General features: G+C 41.4%; 1 protein-coding gene across 1 annotated transcript; it reads left to right on the top strand.

The window, feature by feature from the left end:
* Window positions 1–3,698: 3,698 nt before the first annotated feature.
* Window positions 3,699–27,487, top strand: LOC6606225. Its single transcript, XM_002030997.2, has 5 exons — window positions 3,699–4,084; window positions 9,196–9,610; window positions 16,461–16,573; window positions 22,139–22,373; window positions 23,659–27,487. Exons 2-5 carry the CDS (start codon window positions 9,389–9,391, stop codon window positions 24,997–24,999), a joined length of 1,911 nt encoding a protein of 636 aa, XP_002031033.1. The 5' UTR covers window positions 3,699–4,084; window positions 9,196–9,388; the 3' UTR covers window positions 25,000–27,487.
* The last annotated feature ends 330 nt before the right edge of the window (window positions 27,488–27,817 follow it).

Here is a 27,817-nt window from a genome sequence, read left to right as displayed (position 1 = left end):
CCTGCCGTTTCCCATTGTCGATTGTTTTTGCCTGTTGATGTTTTTGCATGACAAACAAAAATTATAATTGCACTTGAAATTGGCACATTGGGGCGGTGGATGGGTGCGTTTGTGTTATCTCACACGGGAATTGTGCGAAATCATTTGAGAGATTATTTCAGAGTTTCATATCACCGCTTGCTGCATGCCACAAACGGAATATGTAGGAACCTTGAACTACATAGATTGGGAAAACTCTTCTCTACTAAGGTCAGAAAGTTTGTCAGTGATAACGATAAGATATGAGCACTGTCTGTTTTCTTAAGATACAGATACAGATGCAAATAAAATCAGCCTTCTATCTGAAGGTTGCATTTTCAATGATGAACATATCATTGAGGTCTAGGTTATTCCACTTTCAGTTTTAAAAGATATTTGGATATGGGTATGAGTTCACCATTTTTTGCAATTAATGTCTTTAAACAGTTTTATTTTCGAAAAACTATATTTTGTACCCAAAATTTTGTCGAAAAATAATATTTTCTTAGACCTAATGAAGTTGCAGCAATAAATGTCAAATGTGGAGGGCACATGAACAGCTGTAAAGTACGCAAAATTTCAATTGAAAAGGGGAAGTGGATGGATGGCTTGCAGGATGTCCAGCTCAATCGCATAGCATCATTAACAGGACCTCTTTTCAGGGGCGGGGAATCGGGCTCAAACCCAATCTAAACGTATTTATGCAGATGGTTTTGAGCGTTCCGAAATGTTTTTTGGCTGGCTTACTTTTTCCGCACACAGATTTCAATATTCACGTGCGTGTGTAGGTGTTTTTGTGTTCGGTTTTTGCGAACACATTTTTCTCCTCTTGCCGTTTTTGGACCGTATCACTTTGACAAACATGCAGATTATCCCGGAATTATTAATTATTGTATCTGCAAACAAGCCTCGCCGTCAGCTGTCTTGTCGTGCGTTCATGTGAGAGTATGCCGATATACATAAAAGAGCATTTTGTATTATGAATTTTTGGCGACCGGCAAACAGGAGGACTAATTGGTAGACCACGTGAGATTTGTTTTACAAATTTTACATAGCAACGTTGAAGAGTTTTAGTGTTTATTGGCAATCAATTTAACTTTAGAAGGCTTATATGGCACGGATTATTAAAGCACATGTACATTTTTTAATTAAAATTTATCCTTTTCTAAACATTTCCAATTTAACATTTATGTATGTACACTATGTACATTTATATGTATTTTATAACTTTCGTGTGCTAGCACATACTTGCGAAACTATTGTACCCACGAGCAACTTTTCAACGAAAGATAAATCTAAGCTTAAAAGATTTTGGAATCTTTTGCAAAATGTTTGTTTTGGCTGGAGCTAAAGATATGTTTTATGAATGTTGTATGAACACATTTGATACACTTTTAAGTCGCTCTACTTTCGTATCTTTGGGTTTGGCAATTTCTCCAGAGTGCCTGCAGCCGTAAGATACTTTTCAGTTTGCATCTTTTCTGCGGTTTTGCTCCAAAAGTTCTTCGAGTTTTCAGAATGTGCGTGTGGTCGCCATTTCCCAGCACTACCCCTCAGTTTTCCCCCCCCTCCATTGGTCAATCACTTAATGCGCCTTTAATTTGCGTGGCCTTTTCTGCTTTTGGCCCCCAAGTTGCAGGGAATGAGCCGCTAATGTGTTTCGGTTTGGTCCCCGGGAAACAGGCAAAGGCAAACATATCACTTGACGCGCCTAATGAGTCTGGAAGGGGTGGACTTTCCAGGGGGGTTGGGATTTTCCGAGGAGCGGAGCATGGATATTACCGTTAGCGACTATGACTAAGTTGCGGCCAAAAGCATTTGTCGCTGCTGCTGTCGACAAATAACTATTTATAAAGAATTTCTCTCCGTTCTGTAAACAACTTGTACGTGCACAGAAACAAAAAGTAGTTTCAATATTTTTGATTATAATATAGTTGGAGGTAGTTGATAATATTTATTGTAAAAAATAAATAAATACATTTTAATTTTTGTAACATTTGGTTAATAAAAGATATTACCTTTCCATTCGTTAGGCCCTAAGATATATTACATGAAAATTCCTTCAAGTGTAGCCCATTCAAAAGATAGGCCTCCACATTTTCCACTCTCCACCTAATTTTTTCATCTGCTTTCAGCAACTGGCACAATGGAATTGCATTGAAAACAAACAGTTAAGAATGTTTATAAACAAAACACAGAAGGAATGCGGTGGGTGGGTGGCGGAAAAGTGGGCGGGGCTGGGGCCAAAGTGGCGCAGAAGGTGAAAGTATAACGATAAACGTAAACAGTAAGTGGAGGTGCGAAAAAAATGCGTAAACACAAATCGCATTGCAACAAAAAAAGTGTGCACCAGTCAGCAACATGTTGCTAAGGCGCCAGCAACTTCTACGGAGAGAGAGAGAGCGCGAGAGAGACCGAGTTCATTTTCGAAGTTCAAACTTCGAAAGAGAGTTCTTCTTTGGTGATATGAAACATAACATTGAATTTTCGTGCCGGCTGGTGTTGTTGTTATTGCACTTTTACATGCAGCTGAAAAACAGCAACAAAGAAGAAAAAAGCAGGAAAATGCTGAAATCGCTGCCTCCCCCTGTTTTCGCCACCACTACTCCCATCAGACATTGACCTTGATAGTGGTCGTTGTTTTTGTTGCTCTTCTTCACTTGATTGAACGACCAAAAGTTGTGTTTTTGCTTACCGGTAAATAAAAATGGTAATCGATATGATGAAGTATAATTTAGTTTTATTGGGACATTTTCGAATGATACACTTTTAATGGGCAGGTGCAGTAATTGATACCCTTAGATGAGTAATTTAATGAGCTTATTATTCAAAAAGCCAAATGCTAAATATGTTTTTAAAAAATCAGTCATACTTATTATCGCTCGACTCTCTTTAAATCTGTTTTAAGTTTTTATGGATTTAATACAGAAATCAAGAAATTAATCTCCAAACTTTAGCAACATGAAAAATGTTGAGTTACCATTTCATTATGTGTTTATATTTTTACAATGGGCTTGGCTTTTCTTAAATATGATTATGGTGTTTATCATGTTATTGACTGTCACAATATCACAGCTAAGGAACTACCTATGTTTTCCTGAAACTTTCCATAAATCGTCATAATGGGCTCGCTAGATAAATAAAACAAGAACAAATAACATATATGTATGTAGATACAAGCCTTTGGGTAACACCTAAATTTAATTGGTATTGATTAGGAATTAAAAAAATATTTTCAATGGTTGCTGAACTGCATTATTGTGAATCTTTTGCGATATGTATATAGGAGTTCAACGACAGCCGATTTGAAATGCAAGGTAAACAAATCTTAAACATTCTTTGGTTGGAAATAACTGAGCTGAGTAGGGTCTTTTTATTAAAAAAATGTGATAAAGTACATTTATTTATGATTTTATTGGCACTTTCGCCAGCAACATGAACAATTTTCCAGCGCCAGCGAATGTCAACTGCAACGAAAATGTACGAAAATGCCGATTAGAACGAGCACGAGTGCGTTCATCCTCTCTCTGGGGAAGTTCATTTCCCCGAACTCTCTCTGGATTCGGCAGCGGCAACCGATGTCGATGTTGCTGTCGTGTTGTTGCCGCTGCAGATGTTGCAGACGTAGCTGCCGTCGTCAGTCGCTCGAAACGAATTTGGAATTCAGTTTTTGACTCGACGTCGCAAGAAACGGACGTGAGTGTCTCGAGTGTTGCCACAAGAATCGAAAAGAAAACTCTGAACGGAATACGAGACTTTTTTCAAGATATGTGAATCATTAGTGGATTACTGAAAACGAAAATAAATACCAACGAAAATATTTACCACAAATCTCAAGCAAACGATACGCGCGCCGTGCAAACTAATAAAAATAAATATAATACCGCAAATATTCAGTGTTGAGTGATACTCGAAAAGTTGTCAAAAATCAAAGCGAAATTCCCAAGCAATACATTGGATTAATAATTGGCTCCAAACCGATTTGATTAGCTAGCAAAAGACAAGCAGAAACAGTTTATCAAAGCACTTGACAAATATCCGTTGGACTATAAAAGCAGAAAAGCGGGTAAGTGGGCAGGGAAATGGAAAATGGAAAATCAAACCTGGACATGCAGAGAAATTGAAAAAACTTTTACGCAGCGGATTAGTTGGCGATTTGGGTTGAGCTTCTGTGGGCGAGTGACAATCTTCTTAGCAAAGATCAACGGAATTTCCCTTTGATTTGGGAATTACAACCTTAAAGTATGTTTAAAGTTGAGTTTTCTAATCTGCAGAGTGCGGTGGTGACTAATTGAAACGAACTGAGAAAAGGCATTCCAGCGGAGTGGGGCCGTAAAAAACGAGATTTATGGGAGGAAGTTGGGGAATTATTCAAATAAGCAAGTGAAGGATTATATCCGATTCCAAACAAAATTCCCCGAAAGTGTGCGATGTGTCTATCAAACAGATATGTTTATCCATATAAAGTTACGCCCGAGTAATGAGTGATTTTTTGTGGAAACAGCAGATAGCTGTGCAGCTATCAGCTATCAGCTATCGACCATAAAGCCCAGAACTCTTGTGGCGACCCATGCGGCTCCACCAGAATGTAAACAAATCATCTCTGGGTTTCGCTGGAGCTGCGGCTTCTTCCCTTCTTCAAAGCGAAGAAACCGCCACAGAGACGGGAAAATAAAGAGAAGAAAAGACTGCGAGGGACCTTTAATTATAACCAAATACTAGTTGAGGCGACACCTTTGTTTACCTGCATTTTCGAGCGCGCTGTGTTTTTCCATTCTGTAAATTTGTTTAAATTATTAGCAAACGCGCAACAAGTGCAGCCAGTCCAAGTTCATTATTTCATTATTTCCCCGATTCTTCGGCGTGTAAATCCTTTGGTAAATAAGTAAAGTATCCCCCGCCTGTCGACGGCGTAACTCATAAATTCACGCAAAATAAAATTTATGCTTCGCGACTGGAGCTGGGGAAGTCGGACCAGAAGATGTACGCAGGATCGCGATAAGATCTGGTCTTAAATGAGTTGTTAAACGGGAATCGTGGCCGCCATGGATATAAATAATAATAACAACTGAATCTGGAGTGGCGTGGGTAGCTCGAAAAGTCCTCGGACAAGTGAACTGCTTTCGGTCGCAATGGTTCTGGCTACTACTGGATTCAGAATCGATTTGAATCGTGTGAATGGGAAGCATTCTACCTGTTTGGCAAATTGAATTTTAATTCGGAATTGAGTCGTACACATGTCGGCCCTTTTTCACAGGATTTCCGCTTGCTGTTTAGCCTTTTTTCGAATGAAATCCCTCGGTTCGGCTAATTAGTATGCCAAGCGTGTGCCCCTGGAATTTATAAGCCAACTGACTTTCCTCTGTAGTTGAAACATAAATTTCAGTAAAAGTGTCGTCTGTGCACTAGAGCACAGCAAGAAGTATAGGCCTTTTTTTTAGCTCGATGTAGACGATGGCTAAAAATATCTTATTTGCTTTCTGCGGCAAGTCTGCATCAAAGAACTAAGTTCATTGAATAGGCCAACTTATGGCAATTCCTAAGCTACTTACAAGGTAAACTCCGCTCAGACCTCAAACAGAAAGTATCTTATGCAAATAAGTCGCTATATGGCGGACAGAAACAAAACATTGGCGCAGGAATATTAAGTAAGAAATTGTTAACACAAAGCAAAATATTTGTTATACGCTTGTAAATTTATCGCGGGGCAGCAAAGTCCAGAGCAGAGGAAAGCGTAGGAAAAGCGCACAGAAAAGCCGGGCAAAATTCAGGAGGCTGTTTTTCACGCTTAGCTGCCCGGCGGCCGAAGAGGAACACTGGCCTGAATAAGAAAAAAAAAAACTTTATCGCAGTGCTCGCAGGACATGAATTTTCCCCTCATCCCCGTCCACTTCTCTTTCAGCCTTAATGCTGAGTGACATTGATGTGACATGCCGTCATCTTGCCTCTCCTATTGCCCACCAATCTTTGCTTTATTTAAAAGTTTTCCTTCCCTCGCATTTTTCTCGCCCAACACCTCGGGGGCGTGGCAAGTTGTGTTTGGTTAGTAGAGCACTCACACCTTGTGGAAAACAAGGCACCTCGGGACCCTGGCCCTCGCAAATAATAAATGATATGTAAACTAAGTCAAAAGATGCCGTAGGTTGGGTAAATCACAACTGAGGGGCTAAAACCGGGCCCAGATCCCAGTAATTTGTGCGTGTGGCCAGGCCCTGAGGCATTTCCACAGATTAAAGATGAAAAACTAGGGAAAACCAGCTTTAATATAGTTTAAAATGCGTGCAGAATAAATCAAGTAAAATTTGTACTTTTACTACAAAACTATATACTTATATAGCCTACTGATAAAAACGGCAATTAACATTGGAATAGTTTGAACATAATTATAGTATCATCCACCAGTTAGATAGTACTTATCTGTATCTCATAAACCCTCCAAGATTTCGCAACCATTATTTCCGAGGATAATTCCAACTGTCTGCCACATTTGTTCCACTTACGAGTCCGACAATCCCCCGCTGTGATATCAGTGCCCTAACTATAATGTCTCAATATTCGAGCCACAAAAAGTAGAACGAGTGCGACAGAGAAAAGCGAGATACAAATTCTTACCTGAGCCGGTCGGTTTTCCATGGCCCAGACAACAACGACGCACCCATATCAATTTCCTTCGTGCGACCCAAACGAATTAAAATTACACATAGACTGGCGGTCAAAAAAAAAAAAATAGACGTTAGGGATTTCGTAGATCCTTTGCCTCGAATCCGAAGGCCTGTCGCCAATGCCGGAGAACATTTATCATGGCAGCTAATAAATGCGTTTCCCTTACCTGACCGACACGAACCCAATTGCAATTGAGCCATATAGCCACATAGCCATATAGCAACCCCCGATATGAGGCCTGACTTTTGGGCTGTGTCCATCTAATTTTACTTTTTCCATTCTCTCTCTTTTCTTTTTTAACAATTTCCCAATCAAACAATTCAATTATGAAAGTGTATAAATTTGAGCCAGCTGTTCTTGTACTTGAACCGCAATTGTCTTTGTCAAGTACTGGAAGAAGTTCTCCCGGAATAAATCAACTGCGAGTTGAAAGTGCGAGAAAGTGAAAGGAAGCTGGGAGAAATTGCATTTATTTTTGGGGGAGAAATGGAAAACCCTTTAATTGGGCTTGAAGTGTTTGAGTTACGATCTGAAGGGGCAGGGAATTCGTAATCCCGAGCCGATGCGATTCAATTCGATCCCAGGGACAGCTGTCCTATAAGTGTGGCCAGCTTTAAAGCAATTATCCGAGTGTGCCCGGCTTTAAGACAATTATCTAAGTGCTTTTGCCCCTGCCACTGATTTTGGGTCCATCCGTTCTTATCGAAACGAGTTGCCCACGCTAATTGCCCCCCGAACTCCTGCACCTGATTCGGTTAGGACTTTGATTTCCATTTCGCTTCCTTTTGAGCCTGTCCATAACATTTCCGTTTTACGCTTCAGTTAAGTCCGTTTCTTGGCCAAAAAGGAGGAAGAGTAGTGAGTCGGGAGTGGAATAGGGATACGGATGGAATGGGGTGGGATACGAGCAGTCGACTTAATCTCAAAACAAATCGATTTCGTTGACTGTCTGTCTTGCGTTTGGGTTTCCTCGGGACTCCCTCTGCTTAACTTGGCTCTTTTTCAACACGATTTAATTCATTATTCTCCGCCGTTGGTTGTTTTTTTTTTTTTTGTTTTTTAAGTTTTTGTCTGCTCAAGTTAATCGCCCAGGCCAGACAATTCAATCGATTTTCAAGAGAGCCCAGCGGTAACTAAAGCTTTAAGTTTTGCTGAGCACATTTTCTTGAAATTCAGTCTTGTCTTTGGAGATTTCTTTTCCGTTTTTATTTCGATTTTACTTTTATTTTCGTACGATTTCTTTTGTTATTTATTAGTTTGGTCTGCGCCGGACTTCAATTCAATTCAATTCAATTTTCTTTACAACATTTCATCTTTGACATGTTTTGTGTGTCCGTCGGACTGTCTGTTTGTCATTGTGTTTATATCCAAGAGCTCCTCCGCCGTTCTCCTCCCGTTTCCTGCCGCTTCAGGCCGTTGTCGTCTTCGTTTTTAATATCTTTTAATCTCCAATGTCAACAGCGGCTTACATTTGATTGCAAGACAACACACACAGATACTGTGTGTACACACATATACATTTTTTGTCGAGATCTTATCAGGCTGCAGTGCCTCGAATCGAGACTCTCTTCGCCGTTCCTCTCCAGAACTGTCAGCTAATTAAACGAAGCCAACTGGCAACATATGTTGGGAATGGGAATAAGATTCAGCCTCAGAACGAGATTCAGAGTCGGCTTCGAATTTGGATTCGGAATTGGAATTGGAATCGGACTCGGGAATCACATTGCCAACCTTGGACTTGGACTACCCCACACAACAGATGGGGAATTCTTGGGCTGTCAGTGCAGCTGATCTGAGAGACAAGTCCCACAAACAGCAGCCAAATGTTGAAGTTTCGATTCAAACCCCGTCCACTCATGTATATGTATCTACCTACCGCGCCTCATAATATATCGGATTGCCACGCAGGACCATCAATCATCCGACCTAACTCAATTGAACCCCCGAAACCAAAAGGTTTCACCAAGTCAACCGTTTTTTCTCAATTATTTTGTCAGCATATGTGTGAAGAAAAAACACAACCGCAGCCAAAAAAAGGATAATAATAATAGAAGTATTGAAAATAGAAAACACGAAGCACACACGCTGGAAAAACCTAGGGTAAAACAATTGCCAGTGAGTCGACGGAAATCGGAAAATCGGGGTGCAAAGGGATAAATATAGCAGAGCTGGCGAGCAAAGTAAATAAAAATAAATAGCAAAAAATGGAAACGCATTAAGGAAAATCAATAAAATTTAACATTTGGCCACAAAGGGGGTGTTGCTGTTGGAGGTTCCAGGAGGTGGTGAGGTGGACGATTTTATTCCATTTGATTTTATTTTTCAGTTTGCATTGGCTAACAGTCGTGTTCGCGGGGAAATGGGCAGGATCAGGCCAATTAAAGATAGAAAACCCGGCAATTGTTACGTGCCGGGACATCCATGTGTGAGATAATTAGCACACAAAAGGAGACAAGGCCGCATGCTGAGTACTTTTCAACTAACCAGAGTCCCTTTCTCCCTCTTCCTTTTCAGCTACAAGGCCGCCAATGAAGGCTGTCCAGATGACAGCGATCGGGCAGCGAATTTGACACGCACCCAAAAACTTCAAAGCGACTCGCAACCGAACCGGGTAACCCCCTATATAGGATAATCCCCCGCAGACCCGAAGATCGAGGAGGTATACCACCTATACCACACCCCGTCCAGCCGAAATCACACGTACTCAATGTGGAAAATGCTGGATATGATGGAACTGTCCGAAGCAGAGCTCTTCATGTTCGACTGCGACGATTGCTCGGGCACGCCCCTCGCCCCACCGCCCCAGTTCTTCATCCCACCGCCTCCGAGGCCGCCGGCCCTGGCCGAATTCACGGTGGTGCCGCAGGATTGCAACGAGGAGCAATTGGCCCAGCAACAATGGGAAAGCGATGTCTGCCAGGCAATGCCGGTAAGTGGGAAAAACCAACCAAAAATACTTAAATATTAATATTAAATCCCTTGCTATCTAAATTACTTGAAAAAGAAAACAATATTTATTCAAAGCTGTAAACAGTGTATATTCCGCTAATGCGCAGAGTTTTCAGTCCCGACATTTTTCGATGACATTTTCTTCCCCAGTGCAGCTTAGGCTGATTATAATTTTGAGGGCGTTGCAAATGGGATTTTCCAACCCGACCCCACGGGTGGATGATTATGCAACCCAACCCTCTCCGCAGTGCCATAATGAGGCCTGCATTTTGGCACAGCTGCCGAGATTTTCCCCTGTCTGTTGATTTTCCGCTCGCCGAAACGAGTTGCAAGTGATTTGGCTTTTTGTGAGAGGTGTCAGAATTGTATGTTGCCTCATTGAATTATGTGCTATATGCATATTACAATAACAAAAGCCTTCTTGTCGCTTTTCAAGTGGTGGGTTGTGACTGTGGGCGTGGCCGGAGGAGTTGATTATGAGCTGGTAGAGCTGAAAATAAATGTTAGCAGTTGAGTAGGCACTCGAAATAACCGGCGAAGGATGCGAATTGATTTATTGACAGGCTAAAATTATGCCACCTGATCGAAAATCTGTTCGATTTGTGGCCTAAGAGGATAATTGCTGGATAACAAATTATTATTCACATTATTTAGCTTAGCTAACAAACCCCCTGAAGTGCAAAACACATTAGATTTATCTGAAATACTAGTGTGTGGCATTCGAAACTCTATGACCTCTTTAAGGCCATTAAACTTTAAGTAAGCCACCCGAAAGCACAAAAAAAGGACTCGATGAAAAATTGCCAACATGCCACGCCCACTCGAACAGACGTAGCCCACAATTCGGGTGCCGGCAGGAACCGCAAGGAATCACTTTAAAGCAAAGTGAAACAAATTTCTTTTCGTTTCAAGTCCTTTTGGCCTCCAGTTGCCGGAGCAACAGCTGTTGCGCCTTGGCGTGTTGTTGCTGCCCCCATCATTATAAGGACGAATAAGGACGATGCCGACGATGCTGGCCATCCCCTTGGACAGTGGAAGCCCAGTAACAGTTACAGTGGAAATTACAATAACAATGAAAAGTTAAACGGCAGCAACACAACACAAAAAAGGACAACAAGGAGCATTTTTCGGCCGCCAGTCGTCGGCAACATATGGCCCGAAATCAACCCTCAACTTTAAAAGGTTGTCAGCGGTTACAAAGGCAAAAAACAAAATAGATATTTCTATATAATTTCTGGCCTCAGACCGAAAACAGCCAGATAGATAATTTTCCATGTGGAAAAACTGTAACTCGGCACTCGTCTAATCTGGGGCAAGTGTTTGTTTAGGCGCTGGCGATGATGGCGGGGGTAATCTTCTGGTAAAACAAAGATCAAATTCCACATATCAACACCGCAGCGGTCATTGATAAAATTTCACGTGCTCCAAAAATGGAAAAATAGAAGAAAAAAGCGACTCCAACCCCCAAAATTCGTTCGACTCCAAGTGTTTTCCACTTAATTCTCAACATGATAAATTTAAATAAATACGAGTATAACCCAAAACGAAATGAAATGGGGAAAAATGTATCCATATAAACCGGATCTGTGTGTGGTCCACGTCATCTTAGCGCATTTTCTGTGTGGGCACTTGAGGCTGTCGCCGTTGATTTATGCTGACAAATCAAATGTTAATGTTAACATGCAGTTTATGTCAGAAATTGTATCTCACGGCCCTCGTCTATCGGGAAAAGTATCTAAAATCCAGTCGCTTATTTTGAATGTAATATGCGTTTAGAGCAATGGGGAATTGCAAGTCCGCATAAATCGCAGGTAAACACATTAAAAACTCAACGAAATCAGCTTAAAATCAATTTTAGCAACCGAATCAATTTAATGGATTAGCGTTGACGAATAAAATTCAATGGCGGAAAGCTCTTTCGCCCATCAAATTGATAAGTTTATCGGGAATTGTGCCAATTTGGGAGTGTGTGAGTGTGCGTGTGTGCATGTGGGTGTAATTGTCAACTGGCAGAAGGAAAGCTGCGAAGGAAAAAGCCGAGAGCGGAAAGCTTGAAAAAATCGGCGAGGAAAAGCCTTTAAAAGGCAAGCGGAAGTGGCATCCTCGCCAGACATGCGAAATTAAATTTCCACCAAGAGTGTGCGGGTGTGTGGGTGTGTGTGAGCGAGCTAAGGAGCAAAAATACTTGACAAGCAGCTTCTGATTTGCTCCAATGGGCGTGGCAGCAAATAATCCTTTTTCCAGCTTTAGCTTCCTTCTTCCTCATCGCAATGTATGTACGCGTGTATGTGTGTATGTTGAACCGCTCCTTTAAGCAGACGAGAAACTGTTGAAGATGATGACAAAGGAGAGTATTTCGGGGCCGAAGGACATCCAGACTGGGTGTGTAGCAAATAGCATGACATTGATATCAAATGTCGTGAGAATGCGAAATTCCTCAGCTACTTCTTCGTCTATATATAGCTAAATTCTGTTGCCTTTGGCTTTTGTTGTAGTCTGCTTTTGGGCGCTTTGGCTTTTGGTTTCCGTGGAGTGGGTGGCTGCTCGGCCGAGTGGGTGGTGTTGGCATGAAATGACAAGGCCGTTGTTGTTGCTGCTGTTTAGTGTTGATGTTGTTTACAGTTGACGTAGCCAGACACAGCTGCAGACAGTCGCAAAAATCAAGCGGAGTAGGGGAGCTGAATGAAAAATATTTGTGTGCACTAATATTGAATTTTCATGTGAGGATGGATGTCCTGTTGAAAAATATGAAGGCAACTCTTTTGCTCGAGCAGGCAAGATATTTGAAAACAGAAGATGGCTTTTAAAACTAGGAGCTGTAAACCTGCTTCATTTAATTTGTAATACATAGGATTTCTCCCCATCATCTTGTTAAATTCCATATAACCTGACTGCGCTTTCCATTTTCCGCTGCACTTTTCCTCTACCCCATTATCGGCACCATCGCAGCCACATCGGCCCAACAAGTTTCGCAACTCATTACACCCCCCGAACATCTTATGGGAATGGGGCTCAATCACGAGCTGTTTCCAAACAATTGCACTGCCAAGTGGTTACAAAAACCCCGGGGGTTTCAAGGAGCTCCACTGGAGGGAGGGGCATATCCACCAGGTCGATTCCCGATATGCACCTGCAACGGAATCGAAGTTGGCGAGGGGGTGCTAAAAAAAAGGAAAAGGGGCGAAAAAAGAAATAGAACGCAAAGGCGCCATCCACACATGCATCGCATGTTCGAAAAACTTTTGCCATGTTATCAAAGCAGCCAAGTTCTGGCCTTTGTTGCTGTTGCTGTTGCAAAATAGTTTTCATCCTGCAAGTGGCACGTGCTTGTTGCTGGCTTTTCCTTTTGTCGTGTTTTGATGGTGAAAACTTTTGTGTTTTTCTCATCAGGCACGAAAATGAAAACGCGCTAGTCGTTGACTTTGCAAGCGAAAAGTTGTTAACTTTAAGTTTCAGGAGCGGTGAGAACTTTTCCATAGGTACGGCTGGGTGGCGGAATTCATTTTGACGACTGATTTTGATGACTTGCCAAACGGTCTTCCCAACAATGTAGCTCGAGCTTTTTTATGCACTTTGGGCACACTTAAAGATTTAGGTCAAAGGCAAACATTTCACTTAATGGCCTACTCAGGCCGCCTGCCGGTTGCCGCCCTTGAGCCTGGTGATTTTTCACGATTAAAAAGTTGCCACAAGGTCGGAAAAACATTTTCCGCACACACACACACACACCAGCCCACAGAAGCTCACACGCATAAAAGTAAAGAACATTTTCCAGCTTTGGCTGCGTTAATCTCACTTTGCCTTATTCCCGCTTTTTATTATTATTATTTTTTCGGGTGGGTGTAAACTTTAAGCCATAATTTTATATTCCGCCCCACCCGAAACCCGTCGACTAATGGCTTTTGTTGTCTGCAACTTGAAGGAGGGCTTAATTATTTTATCGGCCAAGTTGTTCTGAATGCACCGAGAGAAATAAGCGCACAATGTTGGCGTTAAAATTGCACTTATAACTTATTAAAAAGTCATAATCAATCGAAAGAACTTATCAACATGAGTTGATGGGATTGATTTTGAATGTGTATTTAAATAACCTATTTTTCCGAGTGCCCACTGTTTGTTTGCCTTACCCTGTATTCCCTAGACATAAATCGTTCAAACTCTTATCGTTATCTTCTGCTTACAATGCCTACTCCTTTTTTCCTGCTTTTCTTCTTTTCTTTATTTAATTTAATTTATGGAATGCCCAGGGGCCAGGGAGTGTGTGTTTTCCAATGGGTAGCGAGGGGTGAGCGGGCTGTTATTACAAACGGCCTAGATGGAAAGCCTTCAATCATACCGGTGGCACTGCTTATCTGGACAAACAGCGAGCAACTCTACTTCTGTTGTTATCGATAATGCGACTCTGTTTGCTCTGCCGCTTGTATTTTTTTGTATTTTCATTTTTATCTTCGGGTTAATCCGTAAGGCAGCTGCTGGAAGCGTTTCGGTGGCAATCGACAACTGTCGCAATGCATACAGTTATTGCCCCCGCCTCGCGATTCCAGAAACAAGCTCCACGCATTTGTTTGTTTGGCCCCAAAATGGGCATTACAAATAGGTAAACGCCTCGCCAGTCCAACAGAGTAACACATGTATGTATTTTAGATTTATCGATTATCAACGCACGCAGTCGCACACAATGCAGTTCAAAGTTGAGTGGAAAATGTGTGAAGCGTACGAAATGAAAGCGGGAAATGTTGCCAGGGCGAGACAAAAGGAAATTGTTTCATTTTCTTTGCACCGACAGAAAAATATTGGGTGACGCAAGTGGGATTTCTATAAATTCAATTGGGAACTTAACTTATTGTAGGGTATGGAGCGGGGCATATGCGTGCTGATAAATGTTATGTAACATTGCAAGCAATAATCAAATTAAATGGCTTTTGATGAAATAATGTTTCTCAAAATACCTTAAAATATTCTATAATTTTCCGTTACCTCATACCACCTTAACGATTCACTTCGATCCAACCAATGCTCCAAATTCAAATGAAACGAATGATCGAAGCCCGAAGAGAAAAGACGGAGGGAAAAACTCGTGTCAGGTCTCATTAATCAATTTGATTACGAGCATTTCAGCTCTTTTCCCCCTGCCAGATTTCCAGCTTTTGGCGTTGCACTGCGCACACATGCCACACATAATTGTTTAATTTATTATTATTTGTATTTGTCTTTCGCCTCGCTGCGGAGTCGATTTGTCTCTGAATGGGTTTCAAAATACAAATTTCTTAATTTTTATTTGTGTGCGTTTGGCTTGGCAGTGATAAGCGATCCAACTGCGAGCAGCTTTCGGGGATGCCCCGTTCCCCTCTTTCACATTCCCCCGGATTCGATAATTTAAACAATTTCGCCATGTGGAAGGCGGCTGTTGGACTTCAATATTTTAATGGCTTATCTCTGGGGGCTAGTAGGAAATGCTCTCTTGTAATACTGTTTGTTTATGCTCTCAATCCGAGTCCGTATTTGTTGCTCTCAATGAAATATGAATAATATTTATATTTGCTGCGAGCGCATGATTAATTACTGCAGCCCAGCTGATAAGCGTTTGAATCGCTTTGTGAGTGGCGGCGAGTGCTTCCGCATTTTGCCGCGAACTGTGCCACTCGTGTTTGTGTTTGATGTGGGCAAATAAATCAAAATCGGAAAGTTGGAAAAATGCTTTTAATAAATTAGTGCATGCACAAAATGCATTACGAATTAAAGAGTAACCTACACTCGAAGACAAAGAGTTGCCGCCTAAGTACACACACGCATACAGTGGCTGGAAAATTATTTGCACAGCTGTCATAGTTTGACCCCAATTTCCGTGTTTGGCGAAGCTGCGTCGCTCTCTTTCTCGCTTTCTTTGATTCCATCTCGTTCGCACACTCTGTGTCTCATGACCAAAAAATATTTTCCATGTTTTTGAATGATTTATGCCACGCGTGTGTGTGTGTGTTTGTAACCCGAACGACAGGTGCATTTGTGGAGGAGTTTTCCCCACTTCTTCGTTTTTCGCTTTGCCTTTTCAAGTTTGACTCTCGGGTCAAACGGCCAACAAAAATGAAATAAAATGTGAAACAAATAAAAATACTTAATGCAAATATTTCACATTCGGCTTATCGTTTTTTGACAGAGACGGCTGAAGGTGGAGAGTTGACGGGCAAATATTTTGGGTCAAAAGATTAGGAAATGTATTTGAAAAAATATCCAATATTTAAATCATTCTGATGTTTGCTAACATTTTTATTTAATTTGCTTTTTGCCTTATCCTACGCTTCATTTCCATAGATAAGCCATTTCCATTGCGTCCTTATCAATCTTTATTCACTTCCCGTATCAACTGATTTCCCTCATTTATTCCCGACTTCATTATTTATTTAGCAACTTTTTTGCATGCCCAAGCATAAATTCAAAGGCAAATTGCCTACCTTATCCCCACTCCAGCTGACCTTAATTTCCTGGGCCTGGTCAAAAGCAAAAAAAAAGAAAATAGTTGAAAAAGGTAATACGCCCACACTCCCAGTCTGAGTTTGAGGAAAAGCCAAAGTAACCGAAAGGTTAACAGCGCAAGTCGCGTGCGCTGCGCTTTTGTTTGCATTTCGTTAGGCATATTTACGAAAATATTTCCCCCCCTTCCCAACAGCTTGTTTTTCCTTTTGGCCGCGCGTTTAGGGCCTTTGTTTATATGCAAAATGGCTTTGTGTTTGAGTTGAGCGTTGATTTACTCACACTCAACCACTCAACTTTTACTCTTACTCTTACTTTTACCCCCGACTAAGACCGACGTTTCCCGCTCTATATCTTTGCAGATCTTGGATGCCAGCCTGTACAGCAGTCAGTCGTTGGCCACATCGGCCATGATAGCCGTGTTCTCGCTGCTCTTGGTCTTGATTGTTCTCATCTCGTCGCTGTTCGTTTGGAAGTAAGTACACTTAAAAAATGTTTATGCATCAAAGGGGGAATTTCAGCTGAAGGCCAACAGAAGAAAGGATTTAATTATGTATATAATAATTTAGTTATTTTGTATAGTTAATTTAGAAGTGCAGATCTTCGGCCTAATAAGTATTTTTTCCAGTGTCCTGAGCAAAGATATCCGCAATGACTCAATTACTTGGCCTGGCCCACACTAGATGATTTTCCCCAGCGAACGCGTTGTGTGGCTTTGTCTTGACTATTACAACGGCTTGTCCCCTTCTGGCAACTATTCTTTTTTCCATTTTTTTCTCTTTGCCTTGCCGCAGTGGAAGCTGCAGACTTTTGAGGCTTTAAAGGAGGCGTTAACCATTGCCTGCAACATGTTGCTCTTTTGCCTTTATGATTTATGTGGCTCCAAACCGCAGCAGAAAAAATAGAGTTTCCAGTGGTAGATAGCTGAGATGCGATAAAGAGGCGGAGTTGCTGCATTTCATAGGAATTTCTTTCGTTTTGCGCTGAGCCGAAGCTTTCCCAAAATGTTAGCAGATTTAAGTGCAAGCAATTCAAATTTAAAAGCTAAGCCTCAAATTCAACTCAAAATATTACAAGCATGAACATATTTTAGCTGCTACCGAAAAACATAATCAACTCAGTCAGTTCAGAGGATAATAAATTCCCGACCAACGCTGGCAAATAAAATACAGTGCAGGTGAAATCGCGGTAGCTAAAAGTGTTGAGCCGCAAAAATGTTCACGCCGTATAAAAAATGCAAGCAATGCATAAAGATTATAAAACTATATCAAAAATGTATGCAAACATGTGAAAAATGTGGAAAATAGAAGAAAATAAACTGAAGGAATAAAAACCCATTTGCTAAAGCTGTCGAAACAGGGCTAGCGAGGGAAAGAGACGGGGCAGGCGAAAGAAAGAGAAGGAAAAAACGCGTTGCCAAACGAAAATTAATGTAGTCTACTTTTGTGCGGAGCCACACTGACCTATATGGCAATGTAAACGTGTGTGTGTGGGTGTTTGGATGTGTGGCTGTGTGGGTGCACTTAAAACCGAAACTAAATTAAATTGAAATTTTAAATAAATGTTGCTGCAGCAGCTGCAAGAAAAAATCACGTGAGAAATGGCTCAGGCACACACACAAATCAACTTTTAGTTGGTGGTGAAAAAAAATCCCGACTCACATGCACAACACACAAGTAAAGATATAAAACAATTTACTTTTACAGTCTCCGCAAAAAAAAAGCAAAGCAAAACCCAAAAAAAAAAAAACACTCGAAAAAACTCATTCGGATTGCAAACGAAATGAAATCTGCTGCAGAAATAAACCACAAAAGAGAAGCTGCAGAAAAAGGGGCGAATGAAACGAGTGCTGGACATTGTTTGCATGTAATGCAGTGTGGAAACAGAGCCATGAAAAGCTGGGAAAGCTGGAAAAGATTTTTGCACGCACAGCAGAGTAGAAACGAGCACGAGGCGGCTAGATAATGGCTATGGGCAAGGCCAAAGCTTTACACCACATTTTTTGCCCTGCCCTTAAAGGGTTAAAGAGGATAGGCGGAAGGACCTTAAGGATGTGGGATTTCTAGGGGGATAAGCTCATGCCCCCCGCTCATTAACATCAACAAGTGTTGAAGTTATATGCTCCCCAAAAGAACCCAAGGTTGTCCCGAAATCGATTTTCCTTTCACCAACAATACGCAACTTGTTCGGCAATATTCATGGGTCCATGAGAAAAGCAGAGGAGTTATGGCTACAAGCGATTTTCATACATATTCATTAAAGTTTGCTGACCGCACGCACGTACAGTGGGTGGAAAATGGTGGTGGCTGGGAAAACCGGAAGGAGGCGGAGAAGGAGGAAAAACAACACTGACTGTTGTTGTTGTGCTTCATCATTTTTGAGGTTATGCCTCGCCATAACAAAGGCAGCAAAAAATACAGGACAAACGGGCATCTTTATTACATAGTTATCTATGCATGCGTGTGTGTGTGGGTGTGTGGGCGTGGGTTTTCCAGCTTTAAGTGTCTAACTGACCTCCCCCGGAAAACTGTGTCTGTATATTTATGTCTGCGTGTAAGTGTGTCTGTGCTCGTGCCATTTTTGTGGCATTTATGATGTGGCACATTATTTTTGCCTTTATGTGTATGCGTGTCCTGGACCCTAGCAGTCGAGAAAAAGGAAAAGCAAGGAAAATAAACACACAACTATGAAAAGCCATAAATAAAATAGCAACTAATTTTATTTATATTTCTGTTTGAGCTTCGAAGCAAATCAAATAATCATAATGTCACTGTAAGAAAAAGTAGCTGGCTTCATCGAATTCCGGAATCTCGTTTTTGCACCCGTTGTAGTGCGTTTAAATTCTTTATAAATAATTAATTAAAATGCTCCGGACAGATTGCCCCCAACCGATTATCATATAAAATTCAAACCATAAATTGCATTTATTATGATGCATTTCGCCCTTTATTTTTTGTGCAACCCCGCTACATTTCCGCTGGTAATTACCTTAATTATTTTAATAAACCGCCAGAGTGTTTTCAGCACTCTCCGATTGCCACACACTTTGGTGCAAATGTTTGCATACTGGAACTTTATTAATTACACGAGATTCGAGTGCCACGCCATACCAAAAATCATATGCAACACGTGTGCGTGTGGCGGCAACCGACAAAAAATTATGCTCTTTAAAAAAAATCTGAAGCCCTTGTTATTAAAAATGTTAACATTGTCGTCAGTTAATAATAATTCAATAAATGTATATGCTTAATTTGTAAGCAAACATTTTCCCCCAACCCAAATGCTCGGAAATATTTTACAAATTTGAGGCCGCAACAAAGTCAAGGCCCCGGCGAAATGTTCATTCATATTAAATGAGCAGGGCAACTCCGGAAACCAGAAGAAGTAAGAGTTATGGCAGCATTAACATTGTTGACTGGTAAATAAGTAAAATCAATCTTTTTTTTCACTGCCTATTTGACTTGGGTCTGAACCTGTGTGTGCATGCTGTTATCAAGTATGCAATAACAATCACAATTTCAGCTGATTATGGCCAAGGAGCGTGGCTCAGCACGGTTGCCTTGACGATTTCCCATTTAATCAATAGCAACTCGAGTCTTCCAGAGTTGCCAAGTTACTTTGTGACTCACGCCGTCAACAGCCGTTCCTTCCACTTTTCCTGCCCTCCGTAATTTGATGCCTAGTCGGGTCTTGCCCTGCGGTTTTGTCTCTGCGGTGAGTTTGTTTGTTGGCTGGCTGGCCGGCCGGCCAACTGCAGTGAAATTATGCAATGGTCATTCCGATGGGGCTTTCGAGTGGTGATCAGGGGGCAATGGCAGTGGGGAGGCGGAGCAGACCACCAAAGTGGCGGTGCTGGTTTTGTGGCCGGAGTAAGCAGTCAAATAGCATTTACTTTGACTGCAGTTCAAACGAAATTATTGGCTGGGAAAATGTATTCATTAACTGTGGTCGTCCAAAAACTCAGGAAACAGTTGATCTGCAAACAGATATGAACGTGTGTTCCAGTGAATTTTTTAAGATTTTATTAAAGCTTGGAAAATACAATTGTCTTAAACTTGAGTTTATTGATTTTTAAGAATTTTTCTTTTGTGCCAAAATGGTTTTGTTTCCACCTATGCAGATTTTGAGCTTCTGTTTCCCTTGTTTCAATCTCTTTTTTAGCCATTTCCATATCAAAGTATTAACACGCCCGCTTCTGGCAACCATTTCCCCCCTTTTTGCAATACCTTGGGAATATTTGTAGTACTTCTCCTTATTCTTTTGCCTATTTCTATTTGGTTTTGCTTCCTTTGTAGTTTGCTTTTGTACGTGCCGGGCTTTAGACGCTGCAACCCCCAAAAGGCGAAAGTGTGAGTGTGAGTCTGTAACTTTAGTTCAGAGTTCATAAATAAAAGATTCACTTCTTGCCAGGCAGTAACTCCCTCACACGCACACAATAACATTGTTGCCCCTTTCGGTTGCCGGCTACTTTTTATTGTAAATTGCTTATGCCAAAGGAGAAACCCGTGTCTGTTTCTGCCCCCCAAAGGTATTTCGCATTTCGCATTTGGCTTAAGTCTCGCTTCAACCCCTTTCTGCATATATCGAGCATACAAATGGTTTACTTTCTTGCCAAATTGTACGACACTCTGGGGGATGGCCCCGAGTTCCATGGCCTCTCTTTATGGCCAGTTGGCCATAACGCTTAGAAATCAAACAAGCCTCTCAAAGGGTTAAGCCAACAGGGCCTGCTCCTCCTTCCACTTCTCGCATTCATCCTTGATTTCGTTTTTACGCCTCGTAAGTGAAATGAAATGAAATCAAGGGGCACGGAGACAAAAGTCGAGTGCGGAGTGCCTTGGTTTGTGGCATGCCACATTATTTAATTTACTTTTAAGAATATTCCAGCAGGCAGACAACTGGCAAGAAGCTCAATCCCCATCCCCAGCCCCATCCTCATCCTCCCATCTCCATTCCAAGGAATCTCCTCCTTGTCTTACTCTCACCCAAAAGTCAACAAGCTGCTCTTCAGCTGGCTAACATGAAATGTGAGAGGCGTGTGTGTGTGGGCTGTCTATTATATCCTGCAGGGAATCTGGAATACCATACTATACATTGCCAAATAGAGTTTGTTAGTCAGCCAGAAAGTCTTGTAGTTTGTAATCTCGAAAGACCTTCAAAGCTTTTATTTTAATTAGATCAATACATGCTTACCCAAGTTTACTTATGAGCTCAAGCCTTGAATTCTATTTAAACTTTGAAAAGTTTAAATCTCTTAAGAAATGTAGTTTGCAAAATCCTAGGTCAAAGAAAATTCGTATATTCTTTTCCATCCTCCTCGGGCAAACTCCTAAAAGTAGGTAGGCATTTTTAATGTCTTCCCACAATCAGTTTTCACGTGTGCGCCAGTGTTTGTGTTGGCTGAGGGTTTTTACGAGCGACTTCCGTTCTGACATCGCAACATGTTTACCTACAAGACATTACAAGGATGTTTGGGGCTCATCCTTCCCCAGTTACGTGGCGTCAATTTAATTTCACATTTTTCATTATGCTTATGGCTGCACGAAGGAAGGAGACGCTCAAGGCTTTCTGTTTTCCTTGCCAGGGGCAACACTTAATTATGTTCATTATTTCCATGGCACGCGGTTGTCGCTCCTGGGGAATCCCCAGCTTCTCGAGCTTCTCCAGCTCATCATCATTCTGACAAGCCCGACGCTTTGTGCTCATTTAAATTGAATTTTGGGCTGTGAGTGTTTTGTGCTGCTTTGGCATTCTTTATTAATCAAATTGTTTTTGGGCAATTTCGCAAGGAGGCAATAGCCCGGCCATTGCCTTGTTTACCTGACATTTATCAAGGTTGCTCTACACCCTGCTGGTCATTACAAATCGATTTATCTTTGGCTTGGCCAAAGAACTTATGGCTCTATTAGGAGGAGGGGGAGGCAAGCCGAAAGCAACGCTAAATGTTTGCTAAAGCCGAGCAACATCATCATCATCATCAGTCTTCTTTAGCCATCGTAGAAGCACTTATTAATCGCTTTCTTTCTCTCTTCTTTTGCAGAAACAAGCGGAAGGTGCAGAATCTGCTGCCCTGCAAGACACCCACACGCGGCCCCCTCAATGGAGCCATGCCCCTGGGCGGTGGCACTTTGGGATCGGCGCACCACCATCATCATCACGGGATGTACGAGGATCCCGATGCGCACTTGGGCCACCATAGACCCCTGGTGATGCATCGGCATCACCATCACCAGCAGCTGGCGCACCATCATCACTATCAGCAGCATCACTCCGAGGTTAGTATCTTTGGAACCATTATGAAGTGCATATCCTTTCTGGAGTTCCCACCCTCGCTCATCAGCTGACAAGCCGACTGACAAACATTACGACAATCGCTGTCAAAACATTGCGCAGTCATTGTCTCGCGTTCAGGTTACTTCTCTGTTTTTGATCCTGTCACATGCAATTCAATTGTAAGACGAAACCACATTTCCTTCTCGCCGAGGATATCCCTTTCTGCATATTATTCATTTATGTCTATGGTCCTTTATGCCCATTGTACGCCTCAATTTACACTTGAACTTGACATGGCACAACGAGCAAACTGCGGACACATCCATAAGATATGTGAGAGTATGGCGTATCCTGTTGTGTGTCCCCTACCCTCCACTCAGCTTAATTTCAGCTCCTTTGTGTGCCTAAATATTTTACGACTCTGACGCCTCGAAGGCTTTTTCTGACCCAAAACGTGTTTTCTTTATGGCGCGCTCACCCTCGGTTTTATTCCATTTTTTCATATTTTATGTGCGAGTTTTGCGCTTTTTGAGGGACTAAAGTGTGTGTTTATTTTATTGTCTGATAAACAGCGCCTGTAGGGGCCATATATGAACCGAAGTACATTCCAGTTCAATTAGTTTACACGTTATACCTTCTTTTAAACCATTTTCTTGGCTAAAATGCATATCGAGGATCAAGTAGTTAGAGCATTTGACCAATTTTCTTAAGTTCAATTGGTGTTAAGAAAAAGCCCTTTAACTTTTACTCTCAATACTTTAAATGGGTCGTTTTTGCTTCCCAGTTTTTTTCCTTACCCATTTATTATTCATTTTCTCGTGGCATTTCAAACTTCTTTTTTCTGCCTTTGTCAGCTTTGTTCTGTTTCAACAACTGCTTATGCTGCTCGGTTGCCTTCCCTTCGACTTGCCCCCTTTACTCCTGCCGCCTTGTCCTGTCACATTTCAAAGTCCTGCCCGAGGGTACGTGGCAGTAAAGCGGCTTACCAGGAACAACCTTCTCCTTTCCCGCAAGAGGGTTGCAATGCCACACGGAGCACAAAAATGTCATAATGACAAACTCGACATTCTTTTTAAACATTCTCCTTTGCTTTGTTTACTAAACTGCATTGAAAATCGTTTAGTTTTCAGATGGTACAGGAAAAAACTATGATTGTTGGCAATGCAAATATTTTTCGCAGTGCAGTCGAGAAAGTAAAAGTAACGCCAACCGCTTTCCCTTACCCCTTTTAAATTCTCTTCTCTTTTGCAACATGTATCTAATTTATTATTCCTCTTTCTCTTACAGCTGCTCCAAGGAAAGAGTATTCACTATCCCAGCGGCTATCCCATGACGCGTTCGCCACCGTTCCTGGTCAGCTCCTCACCGGGACCCGATCCGTATCGCTCCAATGACAATGTCTACGAGGAACTGGGACCGGGACGCGTTGATTCCGATGGCGAGTCGGAGCCGCCACTTCATTCAGATGACGATTTCGCCGAGGATGAACTATCCCTGCCTGGCGAATGCAGTTTCCAGAAGGAAACCAACCTGCCAGCGACAGCCGGTGCCACGCCCTATCACGAGAGGGCGGTGGGAAGCAGCAGCAGTGGCACAGGAACAGCAGGAGTAGCGGGAGCCACTGGAGCGGTGTCTACATCCGCTAGTCTGCCACAGGCTGTTCAGGAGCGTCACAGTGTCCTGAGCAGTGGTTCCTCAACGGGTCAGGACACCTCCACCGCGACAGCATCCTCTGCCAGCAATAACAATCACGAGTTGGCATCGGGATCGAACAATCGCCGTACTGGCCGCACGCGACAAAGTCGTAGCTCTCAGGATCAGGATCTCAACAACAGCACCTCAACGGCGGATATTGCCGACCTGGCGCCTCTGTACGACAACCGCAGCAATCTAATGTCCCTGGGCTACGTGGCCCGCTCCACAGCACCGCAATTCTATAACACCTTGGAGCACGAAGTGGAGCGCAGGAATCGGATTAATGCGCAACTCAGCAAAGCCCCAGTTCCTCCGCTATCCACGATTTACAGGGAACGCATCCGCTATCCCCATGCCAGCCAGCAGTATCCGTCAAGTGTGGCCAGTGGCCTGATGGCCGCCACGATGAGGGCGAGAACTCAACCGAGGGTATTGGACCGTCGATTGGCACCACATCAGCATCAGCACCACCGCATCCACGCTGCACCAATGACCCAGGAGCCATCCTACTGCTACGCAGAGCCCATGTACAATGCCAACTATTACTACGAAAGTGCTGGTGGTGCCCGGCCCTATGCCTCCACCTTACTATCCACTGCCGCGGACTATAGGCATCCGTACGGGGACTCCAGTTTTGGATCCGATTCGGGATACAGTCACCATACGCCTGCCAGCTCGATTGGGCGACAGGACTATGATGTAGCCGAGCCACAAGTGCTAACCCAACCGAAACCGAGCAAACTTAGTTCGGCCCTGAACTTCAGTTGGAATCGCAACTCGCGGGGCAAGGGAACAAGTGGAGGAGCTATTGCCAAGACCTCGGGAAATAGCAGCAACAGTAGTGCCACCAGCCCCAACAACAACAGCAGCGCCTGCTCCACCGTCACATCCCAATTGGAGAACAACAATACTGCCAGTCTCTCACCAGCGTAGATAAACTAATCAAGTATACCCCATGAAATATCCTTGTAAATAGGGGTTTGAAAACAAAGCCCTTGTACAGTTAGTCATATCTCTTGAGCTAAGCATACTAAATATCAAAACTGTCCTGCGTGTACATCGTCAAAGCAATAGTTGTTTAACCTATATATACTAAACTCGAAGCGGAGAGCCCAAAGTTTCTTGATAGGATTATCGGAGATGGTTGCCATACCACCAAGTTTTCGCTCTGTTTCAAAAGCAAGAACTTGTCGCAAAGCAAAGAACTTATAGGTCCTAAGTGTTTTTCCAATGTGATTGCCAAATTCTACATTATAATACTAAACTTTATTGAAACCTGCAAAACTAATTTATAATCTAGTTATAAAATAGATATGTCCATAATGTTACTTTTAAGTTTAACTTTAGTTTTGTTTGTTATTTTAGTTTTTAAGTGAAGTAGATAAAGAGAAGAGCTCCTAAAAAAGTTGCACAGAAGGTCAACAAAAATATACCAAAATATTAAAAAAAAAAAACAAAATGAAATCAATGAAATGGTTTTTTATTTTTTCAAAATTTTACAAATTTTCAGTTGCTAGTATTTTGGGTTTTGATGTTTAGCCATTCCAATTTAAACGCAGACCAAATATTTTTCTTTTTAAGTGTATAGTATACTTTTCGGCGTTGCAATTATCTAGACAAGAATTCTTTTGGTCTACATACTTTTCAGATAAACTGTAATGTTAACCGCTAACAAAGGCTCTGTTAGCTTACAGACAACAAAATATTATAATTTCGCGCAGCTGTCTTCTTTTAACAATTAATATACGTGCACATTGTGGTGAAATAGTAACTTTGTTGGATTTTGTTAACTATAAATGGCAGTATGTATTGCATTTAACCGCATCCTTTGAGTAACGACAACCAAAGGCTCTAAAAAGACTGTTTACATATAAAAGAACAACATATTTTACTTATTAACGAAACAATAATATACTGTGTAAACTAAATCCTAGTTGGTAAAGCTTTGTAAACTAAATCTTGGTAAGGAATCCAAGCAAGAAGCGCAAACAAAATCGGATAAAACACCCATTAGGTATATCGAGTGAACCACTTTAGCGGGTGCCCTTGTCAATGAATCCCCGCGACATAGAGAACACTTCCTAGGTTGTAACAGAACTGTAAATAGCAGAAGGGGATCACTGTCCCCCTGCCCACGTAATCGGTAAATATATCCATATATCCTCATAGTTCCCCAGCCCATCCAGCCCGTTTGCCTCAGCGATGTGTGAGCGGAAGCGAAATGTTAAATTTTCTTATATGAGCACAATGCAATGTATCCTATAAACCGTAGTCTATACATACATATTCGTACGTAGAGTACATATAGCATAGAATTGAACAATCCCAGGAGGAGATATGCTTATATTGATAAGGGCCGATCCCTAGACCTCCCCTCCCACGAGTAGAAACTTAAAAGGATTAAAACTTAGTCTAGATTAACTTCTTCAGCCATCAGCCATATGATATGCAATAATTGCTTTAGATCAAGTTCAAGTCGTTGTGATTTTTGGAAAACAGCCTATTGAAATCGAAGTCTCTATAAACATTATAAGGTATGAAAAGACCCAGACATTTAAAATGCAGTAGCACAATCATCGAGCGAGTGACAAAAAACGAACAAAAAACAGCAGCTTACAAGGACTAATCCTAAAATTAACTAGATGTATGGTTATCAGCCTATCATTTTATACAAAGTAGTGTACTATTCTCTTCCATATTTCTTCTCTTTTCAAATGGTTTCCCTCAAACTCGATTTCAAAACTATTTTAATTTGAATTTTACATATCAACGATCGTATTTATGTAATATAGCACACCTGGTTTCTAATACTATCAATATCAGTACAAACACTATATTAAAGACGACAAACTTTTATCCTAAACTTAAACCTTCCAAGCAAACCAAACTCGATAAGAAATTTTCCTCCATCGCAAGTTGTACATACGGATGTCAAAAAGAAAATGTTGCTGTAGCTCTTCCAAACAAGTAAACAATAATTATAAAATGTTTAAAAAATTCCATAAAAACTTAAGTTGTTAGGCAGCAAACTAAATTACTATAGGTATGTAAATAATTGTTTTCATGTTAATTTACTACTAAATTTTGGACAGCATATCAGGCTACAGCTTCTACAACTGCTTGGATTTAAGACAATGAGGAGATTCTTTTCATTCAAATGCAAAGTGAAATAACTAATTGGAGCGATTTAATCGAATTTATAATGTTTAATGGCAGTTAATCGAAGTAAACAGGTGTGGAAAAAAAACTCAAACATCAATATAAATATCAATTAAATTAACAAAATGATTAGCAATTAATTATGTCCCAACAACTAGTTAGTTTATACATTTTTTGTAAAACAGATTAAACAGTTAGTTACACCTTTTTCTATAAGCAGATATTGATAATAATTAAAAGAAAGAAAAAGAAAATCCGAAAACAAATCAAATTATGAATTATAAAAAATGGCGTTTTATTTTCTGTAAGCCGACTGGGATGATAATTTTAATAGACTAAATTTTAAAACTAAAACGATTTCGATTCTTTCAGCTTTTAAAGAATATAAATTTCCTAAGTGTGCCGCATTACTTTCTCTAGGCCTTTCCCCAAAGAAGTCTTAATAGGACGCGTGAATCTGCAACAAATTAAATATGCGCGCGTGAGCTCCATGGAGAAAAAAGGGGAGAAAGTGAGCTATATGGCTGAGTTTGTTTTAGCGCTTGTGCATGCAGTTAATGTGCTTATTTTAAAATTTAAATTGGCTTGCGCA

Source organism: Drosophila sechellia, chromosome 3R (assembly GCF_004382195.2).
Source record: "Drosophila sechellia strain sech25 chromosome 3R, ASM438219v1, whole genome shotgun sequence".
In the NCBI taxonomy this organism is placed as follows: Eukaryota; Metazoa; Arthropoda; class Insecta; order Diptera; family Drosophilidae; genus Drosophila; species Drosophila sechellia.
Note: the sequence above shows the minus strand (reverse complement) of the source record. Positions and strands in the feature narration are given on the sequence as shown.

What these genes read in the sequence shown, in the direction of transcription:
- LOC6606225 (XM_002030997.2), top strand. Translation starts at nt 9,389, where the DNA reads ATGTGGAAAATGCTGGATATGATGGAACTGTCCGAAGCAGAGCTCTTC. An exon ending in TCGTCGCTGTTCGTTTGGAA is followed by an intron (nt 16,574 to 22,138) that starts GTAAGTACACTT and finishes CTTCTTTTGCAG; the next exon opens with AAACAAGCGGAAGGTGCAGA. An exon ending in ATCAGCAGCATCACTCCGAG is followed by an intron (nt 22,374 to 23,658) that starts GTTAGTATCTTT and finishes TTTCTCTTACAG; the next exon opens with CTGCTCCAAGGAAAGAGTAT.